Source organism: Balaenoptera borealis, assembly GCF_965194805.1.
Source record: "Balaenoptera borealis genome assembly, chromosome: 11".
Lineage (NCBI taxonomy): Eukaryota > Metazoa > Chordata > Mammalia > Artiodactyla > Balaenopteridae > Balaenoptera > Balaenoptera borealis.
In genome coordinates, this window is record NC_138868.1 from 67794300 (window position 1) to 67813932 (window position 19633).

At 38.2% G+C, this 19633-nt stretch overlaps 1 protein-coding gene across 1 annotated transcript in view; it reads left to right on the forward strand.

Moving 5' to 3' along the window:
- Positions 1-19633, forward strand: part of LOC309605104 (N-acetylated-alpha-linked acidic dipeptidase 2) — a 120499-nt gene that overhangs the window by 79949 nt on the left and 20917 nt on the right. Inside the window, exons 14-23 of the mRNA XM_082340451.1 lie at positions 10-95; positions 371-490; positions 595-677; positions 3198-3261; positions 4206-4273; positions 7293-7384; positions 9291-9381; positions 10957-11221; positions 13032-13113; positions 14308-14400. Of these exons, the coding sequence (XP_082196577.1) occupies positions 10-95; positions 371-490; positions 595-677; positions 3198-3261; positions 4206-4273; positions 7293-7384; positions 9291-9381; positions 10957-11221; positions 13032-13113; positions 14308-14400 (1044 nt within the window). The remainder of the gene's footprint in view (positions 1-9; positions 96-370; positions 491-594; positions 678-3197; positions 3262-4205; positions 4274-7292; positions 7385-9290; positions 9382-10956; positions 11222-13031; positions 13114-14307; positions 14401-19633) is intronic.

Sequence of the window (19633 nt, forward strand, 5' to 3'; positions counted from 1 at the left end):
AAATTCTAGGAAGGTTAGAATGCATGTTCATAACATCAATAAAATCACAAGGATTTACAATGTAATCGGAACTATCAGAGGATCTGTGGAACCTGGTGAGTTGGTGGATTATTTTAGACATTTTATTTTTACAAAGATTACAAGAGTAAGAGAAGATAAATTTTCATCAACAATTGATTTTTTTCTGGCTGATGTGAAACAACTAAATTTAGAATAAGAAAGTATAATTCTAAAAGAAGACTCTACCTTATGATGTTGATTATTTTCTATGGGGAAACTCAAGCGAGAGGAAGTTTAATTTAAAAACATAAATTACTACTCTTTATAATGTATTCAAAGTTGTAGTTCTTTTGAACACATTTTTTCCCAGACAGGTATGTTATTCTGGGAGGTCATCGGGACTCCTGGGTATTTGGAGGTATTGACCCAACCAGTGGGGCTTCTGTTTTGCAAGAAGTTGTTCAGAGTTTTGGCAAACTGATGAGTAGAGGTAAGTAATGTTTCTTTGGTAGGTGATGACAAAAAGTGACTCGCTGAATTTTCCTTTGTTTTTAGGCAGGTGTACCTAACTATGTATGTTAACAATGATTACAGGCTGGAGACCAAGAAGAACTATCATTTTTGCCAGCTGGGATGCAGAAGAATTTGGACTTCTGGGTTCCACAGAATGGGCTGAGGTAAATAAGACAAAGAAGTTCTTATTTTCTTGGTCAACAGGGAACAAATATACATATCTCTGGATAATCACAGATAGGTTCCATTACCTAATATGGTTTTAATTTGGATAAATACCCAAGAGAATTTAGGAATTAGAGTTTGCTTTTACTATCATATCAGATTGGCAAAACAGAATATCCTCTTAATTATTGGGCTACAAACAAATTTATTTATTATTGTCAAAATATTTTAGTTTCTATTTGTATTTGTTTTGTAAAAAATCTGTTAAGTTCCAAAAGTAGTTAAAACTAGCAGGCTGTTTCTGACAAATGAATTAACTTATGTAAAAACTGATACAGATACTTGGAGTTAATTTTCAAGCTTCTGAAGTTTCCTTGGAGTTCTTCCATCTAAGAGAACATAAGATGTTCTGTTAAGGTGACTATACTTTGATTGTAATTTCACATTTACAGATTCCATGTATAACTGTAACCATAGGTATATTTTACCATTCACAAAAGTTCCTGATTGTTGAGTATAATATGATAATTTTGTAAACTGAGTTACAATTTCAAGGGTTTATTTTTCCTTCAGTTATGATTAATTTTTATTTTCACTGGGTCTTAATGCTTAGTCTTTAAGTGTCTCTCCTAGGCCCCCTCTTTCATCTTCTTCCCTTAGCCTCTCTGTTGAGTATCTCTAAGTTCTTAAATGTGCAAGGTAAGCTTGTGCATTTTTATAAAGGCAAGTGCACCATAAAGCACTTTCCCTCCACCATCCTCTATTTATCTTTAATAAGTCCAGATTTTATAGAATTGTTTTAAAGTATGTCTTATAATTCTTGCCATTGTGTCTAGTTTTTAAATGCTTTCCTTCTGACTCCTTTCCTCTTACTTTACTTTAAAATAATAATATGAAATAAATAAATATGGGAGTAAAATCACACACATACAGTTACTTGTATCACTTATGCTTTATTCCATTTATATTGCGAGGTTTTATTATTATGTTGGTATTATGAATATGTATTTGGGGATAGACTGTTAATTTAGATGAATCAAATTTCATTAAGGTCATTTACTTTTAGAAATATGTAATTTCTTATGAATGCATGTATATATAAATACATGTCTCTGTTCCTATAATTTCAGCAGCTTAAAATAAAGATAAAATAAATCCAAGATATAATATGCCTTGCATTAATTTAAATACATGTGGATTAAAAGACAGTTTCAATACTGTTTCCAGTTTTCTACCAGATTCTTGATCACATTCAGCAGCATAGTTACCTTCTTTATTTTTTTTTTTTTTATAAATTTATTTATTTATTTTTGGCTGCGCTGGGTCTTCGTTGCTGTGCATAGGCTTCCTCTAGTTGCGGTGAGCAGGGGCTACTGTTTGTTGCGGTGTGTGGGCTTCTCATTGCGGTGGCTTCTCTTGTTGCAGAGCACGGGTTCTAGGCGCACGGGCTTCAGTAGTTGTGGCACGTGGGCTCAGTAGTTGTGGCGCACGGGCTTAGTTGCTCTGCGGCATGTGGGATCTTCCTGGACCAGGGCTCGAACCCAGGTCCCCTGCATTGGCAGGCGGATTCGTAACCACTGAGCCACCAGGGAAGTCCCACCTTCCTTAAATATAGTTAAGGAACCTTCTTTATTTCTACTGTAAGTCTGTTATAATGGGAACTGTGACTCTATCTACAGCAGAGTCAGCTGTGATCTGGCCTGTGTGGGCAACTGTAGAGGCAAGAATCCTCATTTGTGTGATAACCACTTACAGCTTTAAATGATTTTATTGTAACATGTTCTTATAAGGTACAAAGCTAGAGGGAAAGAGAAGTAAAGTGGTCTCTCAGCATATTCTCATCTGAGTGTGATGACATTAGTTTTTCTCTGCTTTATTTTTCTTGGATGTGTGTGTGTGTGTGTGTGTGTGAATCAGAGAAAGAGAGTACATCTTTTTTTATTGCCCATCCTTCTTTCCCTCTTGTTTTTTCTCTATTCTCCTGCTTTTTTGTTCTTTTTCTTCATCATATCTTTTTTAAAAAAATATTTAGATAAATGGAAATTTCCAACTACTCACTTTTAAAATGATAAATTTACATGGGTGTCCAATTTCAGTGGATCTCACACTTTAATGTATGTAAGGATTGCCAGGGATACCTTTTAAAAATTATAGATTTCCAGGCCTTACTTTGAGCAATTCTTATTCAGTAGATCTGGGGTGGGGCTGAGATTCCGTGAGGTTTACCCTTCATATTCTGCTGCAGGGGATCAAGGAACCACGTTTTCAAAATGCTGTTGCCTCAGGGCTCACTGCTATTGCTATAAACAGTAGCTACAGCCTCATAATATTTTTCTTACTTGTTTTAACTGAATTAATGTTGTCAACCAATCAGATAATTTCTCAGAAATTATTGTCAAAGGCATAGGTATTTGATTTATAAAGGTATTTGTAGACCACTCTTATACTAAATTATTTTTTTTACATTCTCACAATTGTAAATGCTGTGAGTTAAGTAACAACTTTTGCTTCAACTATAGGAGAATGTAAAATCACTTCAGGAGAGAAGCGTTGCTTATATCAACTCAGATTCATCTATAGAAGGTAAATTTTATTTTGGGTTGTTATTAAATAGTATACCATCATTTAAGTCTGTAAATTCAGCTTGTAAACTTTCTAAGATTATCCTCTCCTATGAGACACCTCGATAATACCTCCATTTTCCATTTTTACCAGAGAGAAAATCAATATGATTCATAACTAAGCTATTGATCCTAATTTCTTTAGTATATTCACCATTTGCCTATCTTGGATTACTAGTTAAAACTCTAGTATTTAATTACATTCTTCATGTGGAGATAGTAAAAGGATTGGTCTACAGAATATTTCATACAGAAATACTTCCTGTATGTACTGGAGCAAATTTGAAGTGAGTACAAACTACAGACTACCTTTTGACCCTGACATGTGACATTAATATCTATAGGCTTTCACTGTATTATTATTTCTAGATAAATGTCAAAGCACACTTACTAGCTACTGACATGCTGTAGTCTAATGTCTTGATATATACTATTGAATTGAATGAATGAGGGAAATCCCTGGCCGTCCAGTGGTTAGGACTCAGTGCTTTCACTGACGTGGACCCGGGTTGTATCCCTGGTCGGGGAACTAGGATTCTGCAAGCCGAGCGGTGCAGCCAGGGAAAAAAGAAAAAAAGGCTGAATTGAATGAATGAAGAAAGAATACGGTGGCCTTATCACTTCCTTTGCTAAAGTCTCCCTAAGTGATACTGCCTTACTGAAGGATGAGAGCTGCTGCCTTAGCAGCAAAGTCCACCTATGCCCTCCAATGTCCTAAGTGTGTACCGCAGCCTCTCTCACCCCTGAAGAATTATTTCCACCCTATTTTTAATTCTCTGGGAATGATGCCTTCAATTTGAAGTTTATTATATCTTGTTTATAATTAGAAAATAAAGTTAGAATTAAATAGATTGGAGTTTCATTTGGAAGTATTAAAATACTCTGTGTGTCTTATTTATTTTTCAGGCAATTATACTCTCAGAGTTGACTGTACACCCCTTCTTTACCAATTGGTGTATAAACTGACAAAAGAGGTATATAAGTAGTTCTGTCTTAATGTTTTCTGATGAATAGTAAGTGAATAACTTGTTTTCTAAATTAGTGATACTTATTTTTAAACTGGAGACACATAGCTGATTGTATTGATATAACTAAGCAGAACAAAATCTTTAATATAATATTTACTTATGTGACATAACTATGAAAATAGTAGTGCTAGTTTCTGTCCTAATAATAGTTCTTAATAATTGTATACATTTGTCATAAAGTATGGGGTCTATCATTTCGTCTGGCATAGGCATTTTTATATAACAGAAAGAACGCTGAGCTGGAATGGAAAAGCCTTTGTTTCAAAGATTGCCTTGGCTACTCATTCATTCGTTCATTCAACAAGTGTTCATTACGTGGTTACTATGTATCAGGCCCTATAAAATGAATTCTAGCAGCAGCAATGATAAAAGGAAAACATTACTGAATCCAAATACTTTGTAATCTAGAGAGGATACAGACCTATAAACGGGGAACTATATATATTTCACTAGAATATTGGATACTATATACAATGGAGAACAATTGTGGAACAGAGAAGCTAAAATCCTGGGGCAGCTGGGGAAGTGGGAAAACATTAGAGGATGTTTCCTGAAGAATTAATGGTTGGGCTGTAATATGGAGGGATGTGAAGGTAAGGGAGACGCTTTCTCAACAGAGGATGCAGTACCTAAAAAAGATGTGGAGGTATGAAAGAACATATTTCTTGACCTGTAGGTAACTTAGTGTGACCTAAGCATAAAGTGTTGGTGAAAGGCTGGTACAAAATGGGGCATGACAAATAGGTCAAGGGGTTCAGAAATTTGGTGATGGAGAAATTCAAGAATCTTTAACAAGGTTGTACATTATCATATTTATTCATTTAGAAAGATTACTCTGTATCAGTGTAGTGAATAGGTTAAGCTGTAGTAAATCTAAAAGCAAAATGGAAATAATTCCACATGCTTACTTAGCACACAGGAATTTTATAAATATTACTTATTGATATATAAAATACTCTGAAAACCCTAAGGTACTCTGAATCTCTAAAAATTATGTAATCTATTCATTAAATATCTGTGTACATCATTAAATAATTACTTGTTATAGGATTTAACTATAGACGTATTTCTTTCAAGTAGGTATCACGTAGATGACAATGTGAAGTAGGTATCACTTTTCTGTAGGTACTATTTCCCAATCTTCCTTAATCTTGCCCTCTCCTTTTCACTGTTAGTGTCTTTAACATCTTATTCTCCCAAATGAGAATCCTCTCATTATTCCCATCACAACTCTCTCACTGTATTGGGTAGCTTATGTCCTTGATCCTTTCATTGGAATGTCCCATAAAAACATCTCATCTGAAAGCAAGTTGTAAAGACAGTCTTTATTGGGAGAACCCTTCTCAGGATATGCATTCATGTTCTGTCCTACAGAGGTGGCTCCTGCCTTTGATGTGAGGGATTATAATAATTTCAGGGCCAATAAGCAGAAGTTTCATTCTATCCCCCCTTTGTACAAAGGCAGATGCTTATCTGTGGCCATACAAAAACCCAGTAGAAAAAGGAGACTTTTATCCTCCTAAACTGTTTATTACAATTTTATCAACCCCTAGTGTGTGTTGGCATGGTCAAACCATGCTGGGGAGTGTGGTGGAGAGGGCTGAGCTTAGAGAGAAGGGAACCTACCTGCCTGATAGAAGCAGGAAATGGACAAGGTGTTGAAATAATGGCGGAGAACCAGCAATTATGACAGAGCATATAGCTGAAACAGAAAATTCTGATCTTAGCTGTACAGGCCATAGGGACACAGTTCTGGTTGGTGCTAGACCTGGATGGTATGATTCCGGGAAATGAAGAGGATTTTGCAGGGAATTCAGTTCAAGCAGTTTGTAGGAATTGGAGCAGGATCTCAGCTGTTGCAAATTGGCAGAAGCAGAGTACAGAGTAGAACCCAGTCATTTGGCTGGAAATGAGCAGAACATCCCTGAAGCTCCCACAAGCTGGTGGGGAGGGGATGTCTCTGTGGGGTGCCGAGACTGTTTTTAAGCTGAGGACCTCGTATGCTATGATGAGGGAATAACCAACTCTGTATAAAGGCCTGAGAAGATATCAGAGAAGATATTGTTTGGATTAAGATGGGCACCATTATCCCCATTTCCACATGTGGGAAACTAGGGTTTAAAGAAAGGAAGCAATACACCAAAGGTTTTAATGCTTTCAGCGTTTCATAAGTAGGGTCTGTCTTTGGTCCATTTTTGAACAAAGCAGAGCTGTAAACCAACAAACAAATAAAATGCAGCCAATATGTATGATGATTTTTTTCCCACCACATGCTTCTGCTTTTCTTAGAGTGGAGAAAGAAAAGGAAAGTATAAGTTTGTAAGTATGTGTTTAATGAGGGTAATAAAAAATGTTTATGTATATACATAAGTTCTTAAAATTCCCAACTAGAAACCTGAGGTTATGTAGTTTTTTTAAAACCCATCAAATTCCAACGTTGTTTAAACACAGACTTTCTAAAATAACAGTTCCTCCTCACCCCACCTGCCCTACAAAACCAGGACTCATATTGACAATTTCAAGCTCAGCTTCTTAATGTCTGTCTCCTGCCCTAAGGCCTCACTGTAGGTCATCTTGGACAAAAGCAATTTACTAAAGTAAATATTATATATATAAAGTTTTCTCCCAGTGACTTCCCACTGAAAGAAATCTAAGCTGCCCAACATTGAAGTGATGACACTTGTTAAAAATCTGAAATGCTATTAAAAAGTTTACCAGTATAAGCAAGAAATTTTTTCCTAAGGACATGGCAAAATTACAAATAAGTGGGAATTATAAATGAACGAGAATTTGGGCTGGATTTTTTTCGTGCAATTTGCATAAACATATTTCTCTGTAAAGAATATGATACACAAATGTTCACGTAGATAAACATAGAAGTTGATATTAACTAACATGTGGTTTTATATTGGCGTAAATTTAGTTGTTCTACCTCTTATTCCTGATATTTGATTTATCTTTCCAGATCTCCAGCCCGGATGATGGTTTTGAGAATAAATCTCTTTATGAAAGCTGGTTAGAAAAGGACCCTTCATCTGAAAATAAAACTTTGCCTAGGTAAATTACTTGTATGTACGTTTTCTACCACAGGGTCAGTTGAGTTCCCCTTTGCCCCTTGTATCTCCAGACAGGCAATTCTCAGATGTCGCAACAATTTGAGAGTATTTTTGCAAATTTTTAGTAAAAAATTATTAGCCATTATTTTGCATTCTTGCATAAAATTACATTCAGATATGTATTAAGTACATTAATAAATACAATTCAAGTGAAGTAAAAAAACAAATGATGGATTATTTCTTTCTAAATTTATTAAGGTGCATTATCAGTAACTACCAAGTTATGTCTTTACCTTTAATTAGTTTAGATTTTATGTAAGAATTAACTTTTACTTCTCATTTATACAGTAGCAGCTTTCTTGTATTTATTTTATGTTTATATTTGTTTTCTACTCCTATACTATTTCTAAAACCAGCTGGTGGGAGCAATTTATAGCTTCATTCCATATTGCAAATAAGTCTTGTGAAAGTTTAAATGTATCTCCATTATGTTTTTTTTTAATTACAGGAATATTTTAAAAAATATTTATTTATTTATTTTTTTATTTTATTTTTGGCTGCATTGGGTCTTAGATGTGGCACGTGGGATCTTTCGTTGCGGCACGCAGGCTTCTCTCTCTAGTTGTGGCACGCAAGCTCCAGAGCAGGTGGGCTCTGTAGTTGTGGCATGCGAGCTCTCTAGTTGTGGCTCGCATGCTCAGTAGTTGCGGCGCATGGACTTAGTTGCTCCGCAGCATGTGGGATCTTAGTTCCCCGACCAGGGAAGGAACCCACATCCCCTGCATTGGAAGGCAGATTCTTAACCACTGGACCACCTGGGAAGTCCTTCCATTATGTTTTAAATGCTTATTCAAAAAAACACTAGAGTAGAAAAAAAGATTTAAAAAACATCCCAAGGTCTCAATCTCAAAAACATTCTAATAGTTTAGAAGTATATAGTTAGGTTCTTAATGCATATGTAATTTTATATTCTGTTTTACTGACTTATTTTTGAATGAAAATCTTCATGACATTACTTTTTTTTTTTTTAAGTTTTTATTTATTTATTTATTTTTGGCTGCATTGGGTCTTCATTGCTGCACAGAGGCTTTCTCGAGTTGAGGCGAGCGGGGTCTACTCTTGGTTGCGGTGCACGGGCTTCTCATTGCGGTGGCTTCTCTTGTTGCAGAGCACGGGCTCTAGGCGTGAGGGCTTCAGTAGTTGTGGCACAAGGCCTCGGTAGTTGTGGCTCGTGGGCTCTAAAGCACAGTCTCAGTAGTTATGGCACACGGGCTTAGTTGCTGAGCGGCATGTGGGATCTTCCCGGACCAGGGCTCTAACTCGTGTCCCCTGCATTGGCAGGCGGATTCTTAACCACTGCGCCACAAGGGAAATCCTGTCATTACATTTTATATGTATATATTTATATATTATTTATATATATGTATGTATGTAGTGGCTTCTTAATTATATGCAAAGCAATATATTATAATTAGATTTATTTCTGAAATAAACTAAGGCACTTTTAGAGTCTTCATGATCTTAAATGTAGACTTTCTCATGGCAGTTTTCTTACTATAGTTCTCTGAGGGCAGAGACCGTATCTTATTTGTTTTTCCCTCAAAACAAATACCATAAATGCTGAAGATACGGAAGATATCATAGTTACCAGGCTGCCATATTTAGTGTCACTGCCCGACTCTGGTTTTAATCAGTTCAGATTTATAGGTTTATCACACATATAAATAGGTGTGATAGGAAAGTGTTTTGAGGGTGGTATACCTTTTCTTAATTTTTATAAATGTGCCATACAATTCCTTGCAGTTCTTAGGACAGGATTCATGGTGCCATCTATTTAATTTTATATTATTTATTTATGCATTTATTTCTTCGTGTGTGTGTGTATGTGTATCATATTTTACATTTAGAATCAACAAGCTGGGATCTGGAAGTGATTTTGAAGCTTATTTTCAGAGACTTGGAATTGCTTCAGGAAGAGTCCGGTACACTAAGAATAGAGTAAGCCATTTTATTATTTTGGATACATAGCACTTCATCCACATTCTCTTTGTTAGGAATTCTGTCATTTAGTTGTTGGGCACCAGGCACCGAGTGGACATGTGGCCTGGGAAGAATTGCAGGGATAGAGATAGCCTGCAGGTCCCTTCGTAGATGGACTAGGAAATAATTTGAGCTATTTTGTGAATGTTCACTGCCAGGGTTATTGAGCGAAGTGGTAGTTGATAGAGTAATGCCAGGTACTTAGCTGGTTATCACTACCAAGAGGTTTGCATCCTTTTCCCGATGGGGGCTTTGTTGGAAAATCGAATTCTTCTTTTCTGCTCTGCATTGCCTGCTTTGCACCATTGCCACTCAAACACATTGATGATATGTGAGTACACGGGTTTCGAACCTATACCGTGTTTGTTTGTCTGTTATAAATTATGTCATAAACCAAACTGAAGATTACATCAGTAAACTCAGATTTGTCACAGATTTTAGTCATTTTCTAATCATAATTGCAGTATGCCAACATCTTGCTTGTCTAGAATACATATCCCTTGCAAATTTGACTATCCAGAATACAGCTAACAGAGAAGTAAGCAAAAACAGCTTCAGAATAACCCATAATAAATGCATAAATCTGTATACTAATACTCATTACACTTCATACATAAGAGATGCGCTTTACCTCTGTCAAAGCCTGTTCACTTTTATACTGTCATCATTCTGAACAAAGTTATCTAGTTTCTAAGACAATGCAGATTAAAAGCAGAATATCAGATAGAGGGAGAGAGACTGATACAGGGATGCCTTTTAGTTATATTAAAAGCAATAAGAATGATAGCTTTATGGCAAAGTAGCAGATAGGTAAAAACTAAAGTTAGGAAAGGCAGACCTAAGAAGTAAAAAATATTTATGTGGAGTACCACCCTGTAATAATTTATGTTTATAATGGTAACCCTTAATTTTGTAACAAAGGTTAAATGGCATGTGGTTGTATACTGTTTGGGAAGGCAGGGAAGGGGCTGAAATGTTGACCTTTAAACAACAGGGGTGCCAACCCTCCCAGCAGTTGAAAACCCACACATAGCTTTACATTTGGGATCGTGTAGTTCTGTAGTACATATTTATTGAAAAAAATTCCATGTATAAGTGAACCCCTGTAGTTCAAACCTGTATTGTTAAAGTGCCAGCTGAATAATCCTTCAGCTATAACAATACTTAGCTGCTCAGAACCTTTCATTCTCAATCAGTTGATAGATAATTTTAAACTGTGCTGGTATGCAATTTGAGTATGTACACCTTAATTTAATTGTCAGCAAAGCAATAGGGAAAATTTTCAAGAAGCAGTGTTTTGAACAAAGATTATATGAGTTATAAAATGAATAATGGTAAAATTTTAAATTGGTGAAAATTTGGTGGTGGGGTTTTAGTTAATTAGACTTAACTTTTTTCACTCGTGATAAAACTCAGGGTACCGTATGGTTATGTTTTTAAACACAATCATTTTATGATTCCATAAAATATTATAATTTGAATATTTAATGTTTGTATATACTCGGTCCCCCCCACCTTTTTTTTTTCTTTCAGAAAACAGATAATTACAGCAGCTATCCAACATACCATACAATTTACGAGACATTTGAATTGGTAGAGAATTTTTATGACCCCACGTTTAAAAAACAGCTTGCTGTAGCTCAATTACGAGGAGCACTGGTTTATGAGCTTGCAGACTCTAAAATCATTCCTTTCAACATTCAAGACTATGCAAAAACTTTGGAAAACTATGCAACAGATATCTACAGTTTATCCAAGAAATATGACCAACAATTAAGAGACCATCAAGTATCATTTGGTAAGAAATGGCTGGACAGATATTTTATAATCATTAAGTTAGAGTTTTAAGATATCACCTCCTATTGTCATCCATGCATACTATTTCATCCTAGAATTTATCCCTGCCTCATTTCTTAATCCTAACTTATCGAAAAAAAACTTTAAACACCTATTAAAGAATGTGATTTAGTTTGATATTTGTAGGATGAATCCATTTTGCTAAGTTAGTGCTACAAACATTGGGTTGGTAAATATTTTCCCCATATTGCTGCCTTTAAAAATGTTTTGTTATAAGAACAATACTATTAAAATGTAACAATATTACACAAAGATTGGAAAGTAGAGAAAGCCACCACTTCCACTACATATATGTAGTATTACATTATTATCATTATTACTACAGCATTTACCTATTAATGTTTTTCTACATGGAGGACTTTTTACATGGTTTTAAGCATTCTTTCCTTTTATATCTGGCCATTTTGTGGTTGCTATTCCACATCATGTATCTCCTGCAAAGCAGAAGTGAAATGTAGTGTAGTGTAGTGTAGGAGCATTAAGCATTGGGTCTGGAAGCAGTTTCCTGGTTCAAATCCTGGCTCTAATATTTAGTCATTGTGTGACCTTGAGAAAGTTACTTAACCCCTCTATGTGTCAGTTTTATTATGAGTGAAATAGTAAAATAAAATGTTTCCAAGATTGCTGTGGAGATTTCATTTGGTTGGTATATGGAAACAATGGTGACTGTCACTTAGTGCTCATAACGTTAGCTATTATTACTGTTTTATTGCAACGATTTTCTTTTATTATTCTGGGAGTACATATTCTTAGTATATATCAAAGTTATCAAATATGTACTGAGTGTCTACTGTGTACCAAGTGCTGTGTTATTTCCTGGGAGATATAAGGAAGATTAAGAAATAGTCATTGGGGCTTCCCTGGTGGCGCAGTGGTTGAGAATCTGCCTGCCAATGCAGGGGACACGGGTTCGAGCCCTGGTCCGGGAAGATCCCACATGCCGCTGAGCCACTAGGCCCGTGAGCCACAACTACTGAGCCTGTGCGTCTGGAGCCTGTGCTCCACAACAAGAGAGGCCACGATAGTGAGAGGCCTGTGCACCGCAATGAAGAGTGGCCCCCACTTGCTGCAACTAGAGAAAGCCCTTGCCCAGAAATGAAAACCCAACACAGCCAAAAATAAATAAATAAATTAAAAAATAATAATAATAAATGAAAAAAAAAAGAAATAGTCATTGTCCTCAAAGAGCTTAAATTCTCATGGGGAAGACAAAATGCAGGGGATAAGCTATTAAAGGGGTGCACAGAGAGTACTATAGGGGTGCTGAGAATGAGTAGCGGGTGGTCAGTAAAGGCTTTGGAACATAATTACATAAGAATTAGTAACCTTCAGAAAGTTACGAGGAGCAGCAGGCACTAAGATCTAGAAGCTGAAGCAAAGAAAATTTAGAAAATTGTGCTTAGACCTATATGAATAGTTGTCCCAATAAGTTAAGTATTGAATGAATAAATAAATGAATGCTGGGTTTCTGATAAATTGAGTTAAAAGGATTTTTTTATGTCCTAAACTCTTGAAATCTGTTATTTCCTTAAGAACCGATTTTGCCATTTTCAATTTTATACATTATTTCTTTGTTACAATATTTTCTAATAATTTCCATGGACCTGCAAGAAGACTCAGTGGAAAAATAGTTTCAACATCTCTTCAGTCACAGCAATCTGGAATGGGGGGGAGTTGGAAAATGAACCTTTGAAATATGAAGCACTCATGCTTAACTAATTTCCCTTCTACTTTTCTATTTTTTAAAAAAGATTCCTTATTTTCTGCTGTGAAAAACTTCTCAAAGTCCGCTTCAGATTTTCATAGAAGACTTTCACAAGTTGATCTGAATAAGTAAGTTTCAAATGTAAAGCTCCCTACTGTTTGGAAAAGCAATCTGGTTACTGGAATGAACTGGGTACACACAGAAGCATTCAACTCTGAATCATTGCTACTCAAATTATGGTCTGCCAACCAGTAACATCAACATCACCTGGGAGCTTGTTACAAAGGCAGAATATCAGACCCCATCCAAGGCCTGCTTTAATAGAGTTCTGCACTTTAACAAGACTCTCCAGGTAGTTTGTATTCACATTAAAGTTTGAGGAACATAGCTGTGGAATGATAGACTAAAAACTCATCCCATGGCAAGGGCCAAGGAGACATGTCTTTAGGAATTTGCATGATAAGAATTCTATTTCTGGTAATTCATAATTCTATGGGTTTAAGTGCATTTGTGGCATATTTTACTACAGTCACAATATTCCTGTGAACGGTGTAGAAATTCTTTCTTTACTAATACTTTTTTTTGCGTTTCATTTAACCTCGTGCCGTTGTTAGGTTGAAAAATAATTTAAAAGTTATACTCAAAGCATTATTTAACAAGCATAATTTGTTCCACCTTACGGTCCACGTCGCATTTCTTAATTTTTTTCAGATTTATCAGAATAAGCTTTGCCACCTCCCATCTGGGCAGGAAGCTGTTTCAGTCACTGTGAGGGGCCTCTCTCTCCCTGGGGTTGTAGGACAGCCTAGGGAACTTAGGCAGCACCCCAAAAGAGAGCTGGCAGATTCCAAGTGTGGAGGGGACTCCCTGCCCACTAGGAGCAGCTGTCTCCCTCCTTGCAGACTCCTGCAACTTCCCTTCATTCTGTCTTGTTTAGCCTTTACTCTGCTCCTTTCTTCCACAGTAGAATTAACTGGTTTATCAAGAACAACTTGGCAGTCCACCCTGCCTACCTTTGCAGGAGGCCTGGCTCTCCTCCTACAAAGAATTAAAAATGTCTTTCACTTCTTTCTGGTCTGTGATCTTGAAAAACAAAACAAACCATTTCCCAATCAGTCTCTCTGCTTATTATAAATAATAGAAAGATGCCCCTGCTGTTATACGTAGCTTACCATATGAGCCTTACTGTGTGTTTTATATGCATTTTCTTTAAAAAAATTTATGAGTTTAGAAGGTTATTTCCTCATGCCTTATCCTTATTTAATATTTTAAAATGTGGTTGCATGGTAAGGGTTTTAATTATCTATTTCTTATTCTCAAAGCCCCACTGCAGTGAGAATTATGAATGACCAACTGATGTTCCTGGAAAGAGCATTCATCGATCCCCTTGGTTTACCAGGGAGGCCATTCTATAGGTAAGGAGGCAACAGCTGTTCCACTAAAGGACACCAAATATGTCACTGTGACCAAAACCAGCATACCCAAGGTCTGCTTCACACTCCTGCTATCAGACAAGTGGAAAGTGGATATGTATACTGAAGGAAATATGGGTGAGATCATGCATAACAGTATAATTTGTACTATCAGAAAAGTTAATTTCATATTGTGTATTGCTTTGCTGCAGATGTAAATGGCAGATGATAGTTGAAAAAGAACTCTTGTAACAAAATCGAAAAGACACAGAATCTTAAAGGGGATCTTAGAGCTCATGTAGTTCAATTTTCTACATGAATCTTTTCTGTAGGATCTCAGAAAAGTAGTTATCCAGCCACTGTTTGAATCTTCCAGTGAATGGAAGCTTACTACCACATGAGGAAGTTCGTTCTGTTTTAGGAAAGGTCTACTTAATAGAAAGTTTTCTTCATAAAGATATATTTCCCTGTAATTTTCTCCCTCTGACCCTGTTCTGCTCTCCAAAGTCAAAAAGAATTACTCTAGATCTATTTCCATATAACATTTCAGGTTTTTGAAGATGGATGCCATAGTTTCCCCTAAAGAAATATCGTTTTTTTTTTTTTTTAATCTCTATTTCAGGTTTTCTTTCAGTATCTTGGCTGCTTTTGGATAGCCTCCAGTTTTTTGAGGTACATTTTAAGCCATGGTTTCTTGGTAAAAATTAGAAAGGTCCTAGCATTTAGAGACAGAAAATCTGTGTTCTAGTTCACTTGCACATGTGTGACTTAGAGCAAGTCATATCTAGGGTTGGCTCATCTGAAATAGGATGGTGATAATTGCTATTTTACAAGGCTGTTTATCATCAAATGACATATACAAAAGATATTTCTATGTTACTTTTCTTATAAATATTAGTAATAATTTAACTGATTACAAGCCCAGGCATTTAGAGCCCAGCTCTGCCAAATACTAAGCGTGACCTGGGCACATTTACTTCTCTAAGACTCAGGTTCCTCAGCTGTAGATGGAGATTACAGTGCTTTTACCCCATAGGTTTGTAGATTTAAGGCATGCAGAAGATTTAGCTCAGAGAGGGGTATACTCAGTAAATGGCTGCTATTTTTATAATAGCTTACATAATGCAAAGATAAATGTTTATCAATACAAATGAAATAGCAGCCATCAGTTAAGTATTTACATAAATCAAATCAAAGGTTGAAAGCCAATCTACACGTTAATCCTCTCTTGCCTATCATTAGTCCATCTTTATATATTTATTTTTTTATTTTTTAAAGGTTTTTTAAAAAAATTATTTTTTTGGATGCATTGGGTCTTAGTTGCAGCACGTGGGATCTTTTGTTGCAGTGCACAGGCTCTTTGTTGCAGTGTGTCGGCTTCTCTCTACTTGTGGCGCATGGGCTGCAGAGCTCATGGGCTCTGTAGTTGTGGCCCACAGGCTCAGTAGTTGAGGCACGGGCTTGGTTGCCCTGCGGCATGTGGGATCTTAGTTCCCCGACCAGGGATCGAACCGGCGTCCCCTGCATTGGAAGATGGATTCTTAACCACTGGACCACCAGGGAAGTCCTTATTTTTCAATTTATATGATTTATAAGCAAAACATCTCTTTTTCAAATTCAGGCTCTGTACAATTATATAGAATAAAAAGGGACAGTGCTAACACCCGGACATTTCTATTATTTCCTTCAGGGAAAATAAGTGATGAGTTTGATGTTAAATTTTGAATGCAGTTATGTACACATGTATAGTTATTTATTATTTATTCATTTCTGTTTACATAAATGGGGCCATATATCACTTTGCAACTGCTTTTGGTAAAAATTTATCTTAGAGATCTATGTCAATATATATAACTTTATTTTTTACTTATTTATTCTTTTGGCTGTGTTGGGTCTTCGTTGCTGCACACGGGCTTTTCTCTAGTTGCAGCTAGCAGGGGCTACTCTTTGTTGCGGTGAGTGGGTTTGTTGTGGAGCACAGGCTCTAGGCGTGCCGGCTTCAGTAGCTGTGGCTCACGGGCTCAGTAGTTGTGGCTCATGGACTCTAGAGTGCAGGCTCAGTAGTTGTGGTGCACGGGCTTAGTTGCTCCACAGCATGTGGGATCTTCCCGCACCAGGGCTCAAACCCGTGTCCCCTGCATTGGCAGGCGGATTCTTAACCACTGCGCCACCAGGGAAGCCCAGTATATATAATTTTAGCTCTTCTCATCTGCTGCATAGTGTTCCACTGTATGGCTTTCATGTGTAATTATTTTAGTCCTTATTGAGTTTTTAATTAGATTTTGCCCCCCAATTATTTAGTATTATGAAAAGTACTGCTATAAAATGTCCCTGAGCCCTAATTGAACATTTGTTTTAATATCTCTATAATCAGTACCTGAGATTTAAGGGTCAAAGGGTAAACACATTTTTTGGAACTATTAATTGAACATGAAGACTATATTCTAAAGCCAGGGAGAGGTGGTTCAAGATGACAATGTAGGAAGATACTGAACTCACCTCTCCCAGACATACCAAATCTATAGTTACAGATGGGACAGTTTCTTCTGAAAAAGACCTGAAAATTAGCCGAGCAACTCCTTCACGTCAGGCAAAGGAGAAAAAGGCCCCGTGGATGTGGGTAGGTGAGGCTGAGGCCCAATCTTGCCACAAAGCCCACTCCTGGGGCAGCAGCCCACAGCAAAGGGTTTGTACCCAAATCAGCCACCTCAACTTTTAGGACCTGTGCCTGAGAGGTAAGCCTCCCAAATATCTGGCTTTGAGAACCAACAAAGCTGCTGCATCCCTAAGACCAAAGGGAGGTACAGAACTGAGAAACTGCTCAGGTTGAAAGGACTCGCTGGAACTCATCTGCCACAGGGCCCAGCACAGAGGCAGTCCTTAAAAGCACCCAGATTTTATGCGAAAGAGATTCATTTGTTGATCTTAGAGCGCCGGCTGGAGGGGCAGGGGCCTGTTTGGATACTCTCCGAGATGGGGGCCGGTGGGTGTCGATTTCCGCTCTTCCTCTGCCTTGCTAAAGCTCGTGGGGACTATCTTTCTTTCCCTCCTCTTCCCTGAAGGTGGTGATCTTCATGCATTCCCTCTGCTGATCTCCGGAGCACCGGTATCTCTGGAGGGGAGCTTTTATTTGCAGCTGGTACTCTGCCTTTTGCATCTGGTGTCCTGGTTTTTGTAGCTGTCGCCAGGAGACACTCCTTGATTGCTTGGCTCAGGGTCGGGGCTCGGGGGAGGGCTTGCATTCCTGGATCCCATGAGGCTGTAACAACTGGAGAGACAGTTCTTGGCAGACTGCCATCCCCAAGGTACTGCCCAGAGAGCAGACTGAAAACACCCCCAGTCTTTCTGAGAAAGAGGGTCATTTGCTTGTCCAGGAGCTTTGGCCTGAGGAGACGGCTTTTGTTCTGGCGCACTTCTAAAAGCCTACGGAGTGCTCTCGGGGAATGGAGGCTGGTAGAAGCAGTCTTTGCGCTCTGCCTCGGCCTCACTCCAGCTTGACATTCTCTCTCAGAAGGGAGCTTATACCCTTTTCTGGCACCCTGATTTTTGAAGCTGCTGCCGGGGCTACTTCTACATTGCCTGGCTCTGGTGACCAGAGGGGATTATGTTTGCAGGTGTCATAGGAATAGATCTTAAACACCTACCACTGTCAGGCACAGCAAGAGAGAGGCAGCAGAACCAAGGGCTGTCTTCCAGGGAAAGAAGGCTGTAAGCTTATAATCACAGCTGCAGGCCGAGAGGCAGGACTCTGATTAAACACATTACCCATCTAAGGGCTGACTGTAAACTGTACCGGAGAGCTAGGAGGGCAGGTGCTGTCTTCATGCTCTCCCTTTGCCACGCGCCAGAGAACCAGCATCTCTCAGGGGAACTCTTACACGTCTGATGCCTCAGCTTTTGCGGCTGCTGCCCAGGGGACACCCCTTCATCCCCTGCCTCTGGCGGCCAGGTGGGATTGCTTTCCTGGGTCCCACAGGGTTACAACGATCTGAGAGTCAGTGCTTGGGAGGCTGCCACCTCCAGGTCACTGCACAGAGAGCAGGCGGAACCCCCCCCCCCCCCCAACCTTTCCATAGAAGAGGCCCATCTGCCTGTCCTGGAGCTTCAGCCTGAGGGGCAGCCTTCAGGCTTGGCACACATCTGGAGGCCCGTGGAGCTCCTCTCAGGGAACACGGGCCGGGGAACACCATCTTTACGTTCTCCCTCTGCTTTGCTACAGCTTGCTAGTATATACCAGAAAGGAGCTTATACACTTGTCTGGAGCCCCGAGTTTTGACTGCTACCCAGGGGACACCTTCATATGACCTGGCTCTAGTGGCCACCAGACCTACTCTTGTGTTCCACAGGATGGTATATATTTGCATACTTTAAAAGCTGCTGCCTGAGGGCCTGGCTTCCAATCATCTGGAATCTAAGTGCTGACTGAGATGTTCCCCTTTGGTACACTGACAGGTCTTGGCACACACTCAGCTATTGGGAGCTATTAAAAATAGGTGGCTTGGAGAATCACAGAGGTTTGAGAGACAACCAAGAGCCAGGGAAAGGTTGAACATAAGGTTTATCACATGAGGCTACTCCCTCAAGACTGTTGGTTTCTATGCATTAGATGAAACAGCACCTCTTCCAGAGAGTCAAGCAAAATGGGGAAACACGGGAATATGTTACAAACAGAGAAAAAAAAGACAAAACCTCAGGAAAAAAACTTCCTTAAACAAATATAAGTAATCTACCTGATAAAGTGTTCAAAGTAGTGGGCATAAAAGATGCTACTGAATGTGAGAGAAGAATGGATGAACACAGTGAAAACTTTGAGAAACTTGTAGAAAATATAAGAAAGTACCAAACAGAAGTCATGGTGTTAAAGAAAGAATACAATAACTGAACTGAAAAATACACTAGAGTGGTTCACTAGCAGACTAGAGGAAGCGGAAGAATCAGTGACCTGGAACACAGGTAGTGGAACTCACACAAGCTGAGCAACGAAAAGCAAAAAGGATTTTTAAAAGTGATGACAGCTTAAGGGACCTCTGGGACAACATCATCAAGTGAAACAACATTTGTGTTATAGAGGTCCCAGAAGAAAAGAGAAGGGGGCTGAAAACTTCCTCAACCTGGGGAAGGAAACAGACACCCAGATCCAGGAAGTTGAGACAATTTCAAATAAGATGAACCAAAAGATACCCATCTAAGACAAATTATAATTAAAATGGCAAGGAAGGTAGAAATAAGGAGAGAA